This window comes from Electrona antarctica (assembly GCF_951216825.1).
Source record: "Electrona antarctica genome assembly, chromosome: 5".
NCBI lineage: Eukaryota > Metazoa > Chordata > Actinopteri > Myctophiformes > Myctophidae > Electrona > Electrona antarctica.
Window position 1 is genome coordinate 6336385 of NC_136810.1, and position 14583 is coordinate 6350967.

Below are 14583 nucleotides of genomic sequence, written 5' to 3' on the forward strand. Positions count from 1 at the left end.
AAATAACAATAAACGGCTCGCCGTTACACTATGTATCTATGGCAAGGCGCTGATTATAAAAACATACATGTAATGGTAAACACTAAACCGTGCAGGCACACACACGCACACTGGCACAGAGACCAAAGAGAACACAACAGAGTGAGACGAGGCATAATTGGCACAGCACTCTGAGCGCAGCCCAGCACAGCGGCCCGCTTTGAATCGAAGTCGATGCATTGAGTTTTTTAATGAATGCCCTACCTCACACACACCACCTCTCTCCCACGTGATTCTATTCTACGTCCGAGCATAGACATGGTAACGCCCCGGCTGCCTCTGATTAGACTACCGACCATGGACCCCCATGGTCTCACCAGACTGTCCTCCGAGACGCCAGATTACTCTGGTGGGAAATAATAAAATAATAAATAAATAATAAAGTACAAGAGAATGACAGCTTGGCACGCATGACAGAATGCAGCCTTGTAACTAACTTGTAACTTATTTTTGTAGAAGAGGCAAACTAATATTGTTTATGCCGTTTGCTTTGATTGAATGATTGATTGAACACGTAAGCTACGTTGTATGATTTGATTTGGGTGTGTACTAAATTAAAGTGTTGGTGTTGATTATCGTGTATTAATCTAATTATAGTAAACTAATACTATACTAAAAAGGATAAAGGGAAAAGAGACCTTTTTACAGTACAATGATGTTTCAAACACTTTATTTAGAACACACCCAAATCAAATTACGGTGTACGTGTTCAATCAATTATTCCATCAAAGCAAACGGCATAAACAATATTAGTTTTCCTCTTCTACAAAAATAAAAGTTACTGTCGTGCGTGCCAAGCTGTCATTCTCTTGTATTATATCGTACTTGTATATATTTAGCCCATTTCCCACCAAGGAGTAACCTTGCGGCAGACTATCCAGCAGAGCTATCCACCTCGGAGGAAACTCCTGGTAAGGCCGGCAGTGTCGGTAGGCCAATCAGGCAGGCCGGGCGTTACCATGTCAATGCTCGGACGTAGAATAGAATCACGCCTCTCTCCCACCCTACATCCCCTTCTATCTCTCTCCCATCCCCCTCTCTCCTACCTATCTCTCCCCCACTCCCCTTCTCTCTCTCATGCTAATCAACCCCCCTCCCCCACCCTCTCACTATGTCCATACTTTGTCTTGATGTCAGGGATATCCATATATGGGCAAGTAACATCAGATACAACAGAAACCTTGCCAACAAGCTGATTTGTGCATATCTGTGCACCTGGCAGGGTTATTGCATTGACAATGCTTTGCTTACAGTCCATACTGTATATGGACATATTTGCGCACCCGCAACAGACTACTTTTGAAAAATTGTCTGGATACCCAAACACTGGTGGATAAAATGTATGCCAAAAATGGGGTGAAGAAAAAGGTACTGCTAATTATTAAATGTAGGTACATTATTAGGGTAAGAAGAATACTTTACAAGTTTACATATACATTTATTGAACAGAGATGATTTTCTGTGGGACATGTGACAGGGACTTTTAGCTTAAAGATCCATTTGGGAATTCATTGTTTTCTTTTTTTCTCTCTCTCTCTCTAGACTTTTGTCCGCTCTCAAGGGTGTGAGGCCACTACTCCATCACAGAAGATCTGGATCGATCTGGACCACACTGTAATGCCTCTTAAAAGTGCAATGTGTACAGAGACGTCTAGCATTCAGCAAGAGAGTATTCTGGGGACTCAAGGAATTGTGACTGTTTTGCAGAAATCGAGTAATGAAAAGTCTGAAGTATCTGAAGCTTGTGGAGAAAGTCAGAGGCCTGATGAGCGCATTCAAAGGATATATGAAAGATGTGACCTAGAAGCTTCTCCAGCAAGACTTCATATAGACGAAGATTATGCAAGTGATTGTTCCACACCAACACTTCATATAGATGATGATTATACAAGTGATTGTATTGCTACAGTCAGTGATAATTATGTTTCATTTGAACAACAATCTGATGGAGAGGAATCTAAAGCACGCACGTCAAGTTGGGCTGAAAGGATAAGACAAGGAAAGAAAGAAAAGGATAAGAATGATCGTCATGTTGAAGATGAGTTTCCAAATGGAAGGGAATCTGAACGTGATAGGATTGGCTATGGTGACAAAGGAGACGATACCCGTGTGGAGGATAATGCCACCATGAAGGACAATGCCACCATGAAGGACAATGCCACCATGAAGAACAGTAACATTTCACTACATCAAATTGTTGCACCAGACAGTCCCTCTCACAACAAGCCTCGTCATGTGGAATATATACTGACCATACCTGATGAGAACACTCCTGAGTTAGCTCATTTAATTGCATCCATCTCCCACTCCAAGGATATTCTTGTAGGAGAGGAAAAAAAGATTCATCCAATTGAAGAGGAGAGACGGATTGTTCATTCAGACGAGTTATCTTTCCAGCAGCAATCCAAGCTGTCTTCGGTCAAGGTATCAGAAATGCAGGAAGGTCAGGCAGAAATTCCATTCATTGGAATAGACAATGCTATGCAGGATGTGTTGCTCTCATTGTCCGTGCATTCACAAGACAAGGCAGCAGAATTGGATAGAAAGGATAGATTAGCAAGGACACATAGTCAGGAAGTAATCCCTCTCCTTAGAATGGAAGATGATGAGCAGGACATGTTGGAACATTTCTTATATTCAGAAGACACGGTTGAAAAAGAGAGAAGGATTGATAATTCAGCTCAATTCTCTTTCCAGCAGCAACCCCAGCTTTCTCAATGCACGGTATCAGAAATGCAGGAACCCCAGCTTTCTCAATGCACGGTATCAGAAATGCAGGAACGTCAGGTAGAAATTCCATTAATTGGAATGGACACTTCTCCGCAGGATATGTTAGACTTTGAGTGTGAAGAGAACACTCCGCCTTTAGGTGAGTTTGACACAACCATCTCCCAATCTGAGGATATTCTTGTAGGAAGTCAACAAAATGATGTAAATGGAAAGACTGATCATTCAGCTGAAGATGAGATGAGGATTGACTTAAAAGATCAGGTAGAAATCCCATTCATTGGAATAGACCGCTCTAGGCAGGCTTTGTTTGACTCACTGACCTTGCATTCACAAGACGACGATAAAGAATTGGATAGAAATGAGAAGACATTAGCAAGGATTCATAGTCGGGTACAATTCCTTACAAATGAAACCTACAGGCAGGATTCATTGGACCAGTTCTTATATTCACAAGACAAGGTTGAAGAATATAAGAGATTACCAAGGGAACATAGTGAGATAGAAATTCCATCAACACTATTCCAAGGATATGAAGAGGGTACAGATTCCCAGCGGTTACAGTCTCCTAACAAGGCAGAAGGAGAAATTCCATTCCTGTGGGGTCTAGAAGAAGTTCCACCCCTAGAAGTAGAGGATTCCAGGCTGTTAGACCTACAAGCCACACAATATGCGTCTAAAGAAGGGTTTCAGACAGTGAAAGATGCTTTGCATTCCAACCAACAAATAGGCTATATTGAAAGTGAGTATGATGACAGGTGTGCAACCCCAACCATCGATGAGAAACATGACAGATGTCCAACCCCAACCCTCGATGAGAATCCATATGACTATATGCCTTCTTGTAGTGGTGATGAAGAAGTCTGCAAAGTTGTCACAGACAAAGATCTCAGTGTAAGACCAACTCCTATAAGAGGCCAGTTGCCTCTTGACCAGGAACTTCATATGTCTGAAGAAATTAGTCCTAATCTGAACAATCTTTCTGACCTTCACATCAGGACGCTCAGAGTACTGAGTTCCTTATCCAAACAGCTCTCTAAATCTGGCCACGCTGACGCATTCGCATACGCTGACGCATTCTTTGAGAATGCAAAACTTGAGAAAAGTAAAAACAACGCTGATTTGCTACAAAATTTAGTTAATGATAATTCATTCAGCCAGCGCCCAATCATGGCTGTGAAACCATCTAAGAACGACAGCGGGGCAAATTACATTTGTTCAGAAGAGCCCATGGATACGTCGGAGACTGTTCCCAGAGGCAACCGAACCACATACCTTACACCAATCACCACTCGCATGGGGATACAAGCAGGCAGTTCCAGTGGTATGCCCGAGGTCCTCAAAAAGCAAGAAATCACTTCAAAGGCAAAATGGGCATCTGATGATGAAGAGGTTATTGAGAAGTTTAATTTGGATGAACCAAAACTTGCCCTCATAGATGCATTATATCAGTACCCAGGAAGTGACCATTCAGACATCAAGGTGGGTCCCTCTATGAAACTGGGACAAACGTCTGCAGACATTGTTGAAATAAGTGAGAAAACTCCTTCAGCTTATGGCGGCAGAGAGACGGATGGCAAATGTTTTACTATGGATGATTCAACAAGCTCAATGAAATGCACAGTGTTTTACTCCAGTAGAATGGGAAGTAAGCCATGTCTAATGGAACAGCTCTCTGAAAGGTGCCAACAGTCTGACCCCACCCAATCTTCAATGGAGCAAGAGTGTCTTATCTTCTCGGAAAAAATGAACCAGCTTATGAAAAAGAAAAGGAGAGGGCTTGGCTCAAGTCATATCAAAGACTTTGACAGATCAAAGACCCACAGGACAGAGAAGGTCTCTCCTATCACTGTGCGCTTTTCCCGTCTACAGGAGCAAGAGGATTCATTGGAACACTTTGATTCGCAACCACGTCTTGCTGGTCAAAGGATCAAGGTAGACATGCAAGAGAGGGAATGTCTGGCGGAAACCCCGGTCAAAGAGAATACCTTACAATTTCATAAATTGTCTTATGGAAAAGGAAATCAGGGAGCTTATGCTGCGGTCTCTGACATGACATCAGAATGTACCAGGTCATACCAAGCCATGATGAATGATGTTTGTTCCGGCAAAAATATGTCATCCAAAACTGAGGGCCCCAAACAAGATAGCAGTTATTCAAAGTCTGGATTGAGCAACCATGTTGACTTGAGTGGTCAAACGAAGAGAGAAATGTATGACAGCCTGCAAAGTAATCTGAATTCAGTTGTGAGACAATCCTGTAAAACCAAGTTCAGATTCTACATATTGGTGACTTCAGAGGACATCTTCTTTAAAGAGACAAAGGTATGGTTAACCATTTTCTTTTCTTTTTTTTGTGTTTTTTTTTGTGGCTTTCGCCTTTATTTTAGATTTTTGAGTGGTGCAACCACTCCAAGGAACCGCTCATACATAGTGCTGCACTGTTGCCTGCTAATGAGAGAGAGAGGGGGGGGAGGGGAGTTGCACCACTCAGTTCACACGGGTATGATTTTTTTATAGAGGGACAAGACAGTAGGCTGACAGGAAATGGGGAGAGAGATGGGGGAGTGACATGCAGTAAAGGCCGTCGGGATTGGGAGTCGAACCCGCGGCACACTGCCAGACTCGGGCTACCGGCCAAGGTGCCTGGACTGCTGAGCCACGGCCCAGGCCTGGTTAACCATTTTCATCTAATACTAGCCTAATCACAGCAGCCATGTTGACAGTGCCATCATGGACAGCTCCTGTGCAGTTATCTTAATGCTGGCAGACCAACAGACTTAAATGAAACACCCACAATTCACATTATTACCGTAAGCTGTGTTTACCTGTCAAAATGGCTGCTGTGGAAAGATTCCATGTATATAATAATATTTTCCAGCTAATATAATTGGCTCAAAAAATAATACTATGAATGCCCTGCACTCTTGCTATTATTTTAAAATGATTTAATGCTGCATCTCAGAGGGTGCCACCATTGCATTGTCTTATATCAATGGTATAAAATGTATGATGTTTTAGAGTTGTTTGTGCAGTTTTAGTGTAAAGTTGTAAACATATTTTTTTGAGTGGTGCAAACCACTCCAACAACTGGCTTTGTACCCGTGTTTGTTCGTACCAAAAAAAATCACACCCGTGTGAACTGAGTGGTATAAGGTCTTATATAGACTGATCAGCTGTGGTCTGACGTAATGTCTGACGTAATGAAATCACACCCGTGTGAACTGGGTGACCATAGCAACCATGCTCATTTCTTTTGGTACGGACAGACACGTAAACTAACAAAGCCAGTTGTAGGAGTGGTTTACACCACTCAAAAACGAGCATGGTTGCTATGGTTAGCAACCAAAAAAACGAGCATGGTTGCTATGGTTAGTATGTGACGTCACTGACATAGCTGATCAGACTATATAAGACCTTGCACCACTCGGTTCACACGGGTGTGATTTTTTGTATTCCGTGCTGACATGCCTTCCAGGGGCATCATGAGCCATCATACCTTGAGACTGGACTTTCCTAGGTTACCTTGTGGTGTTTCGTAAAGTTAATCTCTTTTCAATCTGTCATTCTAAAGGCACAGTTGGAAGCAAATGGCCACACTGAAGTAGAGCCATCTCAGTTCTTCCTGGATGAGGGTTCTTCATTGCCACTACTCATCATAATCAGGAATGAAGATGTTGCAGAGCATATTTGTGAGGTAATACAATGGCTACTATCAAAGGACTGGCAATATGGAGAGCAATCGCACAATAATATATATTGCAGAGAGTTTGTTTTAACTATGTAAATACGGTTTGATTTCCATGTGCCCCGTTTTCTCAGGTACCTTATTTGCCCAGGTTGAAGAGGTCGCCAGGTGTATTCTTTTCAGGAATTGATGAACCTGATGATATTGTGAACCTTACACATCAGGAGGTTTTCACCAGAGGTGGTTTTGTGGTGTTTGACAGATCAGCGCTGGAGGAACTCAGTGTTGGTATGAATTGTTTTTGGATTATTGAATAGCAGTTTTTGTTTTATGGAGATCTTGTAACATAACAGCATACATCATTTTGTCCAATTGTTAATTGAAATTGGCTATTCCTGTGTGTGTGTGGCGTGCACGGAGAGAGAGAGAGAGAGAGAGATGCGTCCTGTGTCGGTCTCACAGGACGGTATCGCGGTATCCTGCGTGAGATGTCAAAATGAATTGGAATAAAAAACAAATTATCGCATCTTGGTGAACTCTTGCAGTGTGTGATGCCTAGTCGGCTACCAATCGTTTAGTGTGAAAGCCACAAAGATATATTGACAGTCGATTTAAAAAAAAGACTCCTGTAGTGTGAAATACATAACGATCTGATGACTCGCCAACAACTTTAAAACTCCTACAGTCTGTAGGGGCCATAATGCCATGTGTTCTCACATGAGAAGTTTCACAGAAGTGAAGACAATGATGGGTGGGGCAATGGGGCATGCCTTTATGCCACCAAGCTGGAGGGGGTTAACCTGACTCCGCCAGATGGGGCAGCAGAGAGTACACTGGGCCACAAAACGGCCTGGCCAATCAGCAGCAGCTAGAGGCGGGATCAAGGCGGCACTGTGTATGCCTTGATCCCGCCTCTAGCTGCCGCTGATTGGCCAGGCCGTTTTGTGGCCGGGCATCAAGTCTGCCTGAGAGTTCCCAGATGGGAGCAGGAGGGGGGAACCCAGTGTACTCTCTGCTGCCCCATCTGGCAGAGTCAGGTTAGGAGGGGGTGGTCAAGGCTCCTATTGGTCCCAAACCCAGTCAATCAGTTGCCTGTGAGTGCATGTAATGCTTCTGTGCTTATGCTGAAGTCACAATCTCCTAAAGCAAGTTTCCTCACTTGTTTATTTAATTCACCGGGGTTACCTTCGTAACCTATAATTTTTCATGGTGCTGAACCTTGTCTAATCTTTTTTTTAAGGCAATGTGAAAAGTCTATTGCAAGCGTTGGAGGACCTGAATAAAAAGGGCAAATGGAAGTGGATGCTGCACTACAGAGACAGCCGTCAGCTAAAAGAAGAAGCACGGTACACTTAAACGCTATTGCCTCACTTTAGTATACCAAATGTTTGTTCTACACTTTTGTTTAACCCATTTTGACCTGAGATCAGATTCTAAAAAGTCTTCTACATCCTGACAGTTTTCTGAAAAAGCTATGTTTCTATGTCAGTCGTTCTTCGATTTAAAAAAAATAGCAGACCTACAAGCTCGTAGCGCGCCACTCGGTGGCGCGCTATGAGCTTGTAGATCTGCTATTTTTCCATAGCTAAGGCATAACATAATGCTAACACCAAAAGGGGTTCCCGCCTAAAATGGGTTAATTACTTAAATGTTAAATAAGTCAGAATTGATGCATAGATTGTTTGATCAAACAATACATCAGTTTACTAAGCTGTAGGGAGCCAAAAAGAAGCTAATGTGATTAAATTGCTATTTCTTTCTGCAGGTTGAGTCCAGAAGCAAAGGAGAAAAAGTACTTGATCGACTGCTGCCAAGAAGCTGGAATGGTGGAGGTCCTGCCCTACCACGAGTGTGACCTGGTGTCACAGGAACAACCCAACTACCTCAGTTGTTTGAGTAATTTACAGGTCCAGAATATATCGGCACGCTTCCCTGTCTTCATAACAGGTATGACATTAATGTACTAATATATAGAGTATACTGTGTGTGTGTGTGTGTGTGTGTGTGTGTGTGTGTGTGTGTGTGTGTGTGTGTGTGTGTGTGTGTGTGTGTGTGTGTGTGTGTGTGTGTGTGTGTGTGTGTGTGTGTGTGTGTGTGTGTGTGTGTGTGTGTGTGTGTGTGTGTGTGTGTGTGTGGACGTGACGTGACGTGACGTGACGTGACGTCCTGCAACTTATTTCACAAATATCTGTCCTGTGACTTTCACAAATATCTGTGAAGCCGAAGGATTGGCATTCTTGGCATGTGTTAGAAGGAAGGGGGCAGATGGGAGGAAGATGATGGGAATTAGCCAAAATAAGTAGTGGTACCAATGGAACTACTTGGATTGTTACAGACTAGGGCTGTCACGATTACAAATTTAAAGTTGAAGATAAATTATCACACAGATAATTGCAATTAACGATTTAATTGTGTTTCTGTTTCTGTTGACAACTGGAGCATATTCTTTATTTTTAATTTTTTTTATCCCACGATTTTTGTAACGCTTTTGTTTCCACCCGATGCCAATTGCCTAAGCTGTAATCCTGGGCACTACTCTCCCTCTGCCAACCTGGGGAGAGCACTACTCTCCCTCTGCCAACCTGGGGAGAGCACTACTCTCCCTCTGCCAACCTGGGGAGAGCACTACTCTCCCTCTGCCAACCTGGGGAGAGCAGATATGACAAATAACTTGAACATACCCAGAGAACGACTGCACTACTACTATGTGCATGTACTATTATACTATATATACTTTTAAAGTAGTAAAAATACTGGAAATTGGTGATCTACAACGCTTACAATGTGCCACTTCTTGATGCGTTGTAAGCTTGTAGATCTCCTAATTCGCCGTCATATACAAAAGGTTTAGGATACAAGGATTCAGGGAGAGACGGGATGCTGAGGGTGGAGAAGGGATGCTGAGGGTGGAGAAGGGGGAAGATATACAACACAGGTCTGGGAGAGACGGGATGCTGAGGGTGGAGAAGGGGGAAGATATACAACACAGGTCTCTGGACACATTTAGGGATGCTGAGGGTGGAGAAGGGGGGAGATATTCAACACAGGTCTGGGAGAGACGGGATGCTGAGGGTGGAGAAGGGGGAAGATATACAACACAGGTCTCTGGACACATTTAGGGATGCTGAGGGTGGAGAAGGGGGGAGATATTCAACACAGGTCTGGGAGAGACGGGATGCTGAGGGTGGAGAAGGAAGGGGGAAGATATACAACACAGGTCTGGGAGAGACGGGATGCTGAGGGTGGAGAAGGGGGAAGATATACAACACAGGTCTCTGGACACATTTAGGGATGCTGAGGGTGGAGAAGGGGGAAGATATACAACACAGGTCTCTGGACACATTTTAACCAGGGACGTTGGAAGCCAAGTTCAGTATATATCACTGAGTCTGGAAAGAAAAGATATCACATCATTTTACTCATGGGCAGAGACATTTGGCAACAATCTTTTAGAACAGTAAACTGCTTTAAAGGGTAAGACCACCTTTTGAGAGGTTTGGGTTGTTTTATTACCTTATTATGGGCAAACTAGTCTATTCCATGAGTTATTTCGCTCCGTTATGTTGTTTTCCTGATGTCATAAACTGTCAGAATCAGCTTTTGGTTGCGTTGGTTTATGTGCTAAAAGAGTGACTTTGAGAGCTGTTTCACCATTACAATGGAAGTCAATGAGCGACTTTTTTATTTCTTTTTTATTTCTTAAATTGCTAATAAACAACACAACAGAGTGAAATAACTCATGGAATGTAGTTTGCCCATAATAAGGTAAGAAAACAACCCAAACCTCTCAAAAAGTGGTCTTACGTCTTACCCTTTAAGCTTCTCTTGCGTCAAGGGGCAACATTTGTGCGACTCTGCCAAATGTTGATTTCAAGGTAGTTAACTATACCGATGGCCTCTCCAGGATGTGCTTTCCTAAAAATATTTGTATTATATTTTCTATTTGGACAGATTAATTTCTAATTACTGCAGGTTCTAATTGGCGTTGAATTAAAACAAATGAGGCAACGCATTAAAAATCACATTGTTTTTATTCTTACAGATGCAACAGTGGCCAGTGTCTTTGGAAGAAATGGAATTTTAGCCATGAATATAGATGCATTCCTGATCACTGCTCAAAGTGAATTTTATACTTTGTCATAAATGGGGACGAATTGAAGAGCTATTTGGAATGCTACTTTCAAGCTTGGCTAAGTACATGGACATCCACTCAAAACAACATAACAACAACCGCAAAATCAACAAAACTGTAAAATGGTTATTTCAAAATTCTACAGTAATTGTTTATTCTACAAAATGGTATAAATTATACTTTTTTTTACTTTTGTACCTGACTTGATGTAGATTTTTGGTTTGATATTTAAAGTTTAGTGTAAATGTTTTTTATTTATTAACCATTTAATGGCTAGGCTAACAATGATACCAACGTGTAGGTAGGTATGTATATATGATCTTATTTTTTTAGATTTATTTTTTTACTATTGCACTGCAAAATATGTATATGGGGACCCATACACATTCAGTGCTTCTATCGTCATTGTTTGGCTGTTTTCTCAATTTTAAGAGATGTAAATATTGTCATTGTTCAGCTGTGTTTTAAATTGTCATTGTTCAGATGTGTTTTAAATTGTCATTGTTCAGATGTGTTTTCATGATTAACAGTAAAGATCAAGCAAACTTTAACCGTTCTAGTACCTGATTGAAATGTATACAATCTGTCTGAAATGCTTGTTTAGAGTTTGATATCAGTTGAGTTCTTTCAAATGTTAAAGGTCCTACAACATGTAGATGTATTGCCATGTTTTTGTTCTTGCTTAATGTAAATCGCTCTGGATTAAGAGCATCTGCTAAAGGCCTAAATTGTATATAACAAAGTTGAATTGTAAAATTCAACTTTTCCAATGTTATTATCAGGCTTTCTCATATTTGGGTTTTTATGTACATTGGTCTCAGAACAGGCCAACTGATTTTGGTGCTACTTGTGATGTCATCGGTATCTCCCCATCTTCAGTTACAAATTTGCATTTAGTCTTTGGAGACTGGGAGGGGAGGGGGTGGGCCTTATAATGAGTCAAAGATGTGGGAGGGGAGTAGCTGGGATGAGGGTGTGGCGGAGAAAATAATTTGCATACACAGCGCCCCCACCACATCAGGACATTGTGGTACTGCAGCTAAATTGCTTTAGAAGCCAGACAGAAATGACATTGACGGGTCATATCAGAGTGGTGATTTAGGCTCAAACCATTAGAAATATGGTTGAGGGACATAAACAATAAAATAGTAAACCGTTTTAAAATGCATGTTGTAGTTACTTTAATATTTTAATCTGCCTATGACCTGTCACATCACAAAATATGTCTACTGTTTAGACAAGAAACTCAACAATGTCAAGAGAATTTACGTGATAGACAACTTTTTTCAAGAAAAGGAGGAAAACTGGGCGTTCCTTTTAAACAAAAGTAAACCATGTCTTAAAAACAATTACTCCAAGATTTAGCCGCTCCTATGTCCAGCTTTGAGGGTTTGTGTAAAGTCTGTAAACACAAACATTAAATGCCATTGATAATGAATGGCCAGCTTTGAGTGTTTGTTTAATTTTGTAATATATTGTTTGTCTTATTACTTATTTCTAAATCACCACTCTGATAGTGATATTACCAGTCCATATAGTTTCTTCCTGGCTTCTGAAGCAGTTTTAGCTGCAGTACCACCTCAGTATGTCCTGAGGTGGTGGGGGCGCTGATATGCAAATTATTTGATATTTGAGTCATAATGCTGATGTTAGATAATCCACCCGTGTGATCACTTAGGATCAGTACGATTGTTTTCCACGAGTATGGGCATGCTCTGCCGACTGATAAAACGAAAACCCGGAAACGACCGGATTAAGGTTGGCGAACATGCGTTAATATTAGGACCGCGCTGCGACATGCTTGCGGTTATGTTTAGGTGAGGGTATGAGGAGGCTTGTCATTCTCAGTAAGCTCCCAGCATGTCCAGTAGACTGATAAGATAGGTTAACGTGTCATCAACGCCAATCGCAGCCAGTAGGCTCCAGAATACATGCAGTAGGTCCGATTGGCTAGATAAGATCGGCGTAATAAGTAACATACTGGGAATTATAGGTTGATTTGAAATGGCTCGATAATCCCAGGATAATCAGTTGAGCTGTTCCTGAGAGCAATTTCCATAAAAGCCCCTATATGATGAGAAAAGCCTGATTGTTGCCAAAATTGCATATTTGTGGGGATAGAAAACACATTTGCGGGAGCGCAAAAAACACCAAAACAATTTGAAAAGTTGAATTTCATGTTGTAGGACCTTTAATATCTATGTAGATCATGGCCTGGTGCATCACCGGCTATCTTGCCTTCAGACCGCAGTAGTTCAAACTGCAGGATTCAGTGAGTTGGTGATCAGCAGAACAGGTGTTTTCGAAGGCACCGTAGTGTCACCCTTCTTGATCACCCTTTACACACCCACCTTTTCCACTTCAACTCTGAAATGTGTCACCTTTGTGACTACGTCATTGATGGCTGTATTATGAATGTTGTATTGTTTATTGGATCTTGTTTAGTCGATACACTTAATTGTTTTAGCTCATGCTCATTTGATTTAGCTATTTTGTCTCATCTGTTTAAGGAAATAGGTAGCTGATATATTGCACTTTTACCTTAGCGCTAGGTATACTCTTGGTTGCTTGTTTTTGCAGAAAATGCACTAAAGACTTCTGGTGATTAGTAGTTTTTGTTCCCTACCTATGTTGAATACACTTATTGTTAGTCGCTTTGGATAAAAGCGTCTGCTAAATGACTGTAATGTAATGTAATGTATGAATGACAACACGGACAAAACTATGTCTGAAATTTCTTTATTAGGAACAATCCCTTGAGATGAACCATCTCGTTTTCAAGGGGGTCCGCGATTCACAAAATACACTTCATACATAAAGACACTTTTTTACAGACAGTTCAACCAGACAAAAACAAGACGAGACAAAACAATACAATTCATAGATAAACAAAAAACAAACAAAAGAAAACTGCAACAAAACATTTCACATAACATGGACATAACACATGGATCATTGCATCATGGATCTGTTACAGTGATGATTAGTGAAAACATGAACAGGTAGTCTCAAGATGAGAGGACAGCACAGTTTTAAACAAATGAAAAGATGTTATTGAACGAATATGGACAGGTAGATTGTTCCAGTCACAAGGAGCTTTGAACATAAATGGCAATATTTCCCAACACGTTTATTTCCCAACACATTTTTGTTCACAGCGTTTTCACATAGGTAAGTATAACCCCTGGGTAAATCCCAGCCAATCAGTGATGGGGGGGCAGGGTTTAAAACAGTTGAGAGAGAATCATTAGGATTTGTTTTTACTGAGTGGCTCCAAACAGGCAAACCGTATAGAACAGCGGTTTCCCACATACCCTCTAAACATACATGTGTCACTGTCAACATTGAGCAAACGTGACCCCCTTCATGCTGCATTGAGGTTCATTACCAATTCCACCTACAGGACTGATCGTCACTGTACTCTGTATGCCTTAAGGCTCATACATAGTCTGGATTTTCGGTGGTGAGGTGACCACCGAACTACAACATGACGTCACGAGCCGCGGTGAAGAGCAAACCACCGCCACTGCTCCAGCCCTTCTCTCTGTTTTTACTCACCACCGCTCAATGTTATTGTCTCCACCAGGCCGAAGGCATGGGGAGAGAGTATGTTTTGCACTCCGTCCGTGTGTGTGTCCGTCCGTCCTTCCTTCCGGCCGTCTGTGTACAGCTAATCTCCGGCACCGTTAACCCGGCCGATGCCAAATTTTGCACACACACTCCCTGGATGCCAACGATGAACCTCTGCCCCACATTTTCCAGAACGGCCAGTTATAGCGCCACCATGAGGCAGCTTTTCACATTTTGTACCTACAACTGCACCGATCTGCGTGAAACGTTGCATGCACACTCCCTGGATGCCAACGATGAACCTCTGCCCCACATTTTCCAGAACGGCCAGTTATAGCGCCACCATGAGGCAGCTTTTCACATTTTGTACCTACAACTGCACCGATCTGCGTGAAACGTTGCATGCACACTCCCTAGAGGCCAAGGA

General features: G+C 42.0%; 1 protein-coding gene across 1 annotated transcript in view; it reads left to right on the forward strand.

Moving 5' to 3' along the window:
• The window catches only part of tasor2 (transcription activation suppressor family member 2), a gene marked incomplete at its 3' end in the record, with an annotated part of 42686 nt that extends 32992 nt beyond the window's left edge, over positions 1–9694 (forward strand). Inside the window, exons 18-20 of the mRNA XM_079501276.1 lie at positions 7695–7800; positions 8220–8401; positions 9462–9694. Coding sequence (XP_079357402.1) covers positions 7695–7800; positions 8220–8401; positions 9462–9694 — 521 coding nt within the window. The remainder of the gene's footprint in view (positions 1–7694; positions 7801–8219; positions 8402–9461) is intronic.
• Positions 9695–14583: the final 4889 nt, after the last annotated feature.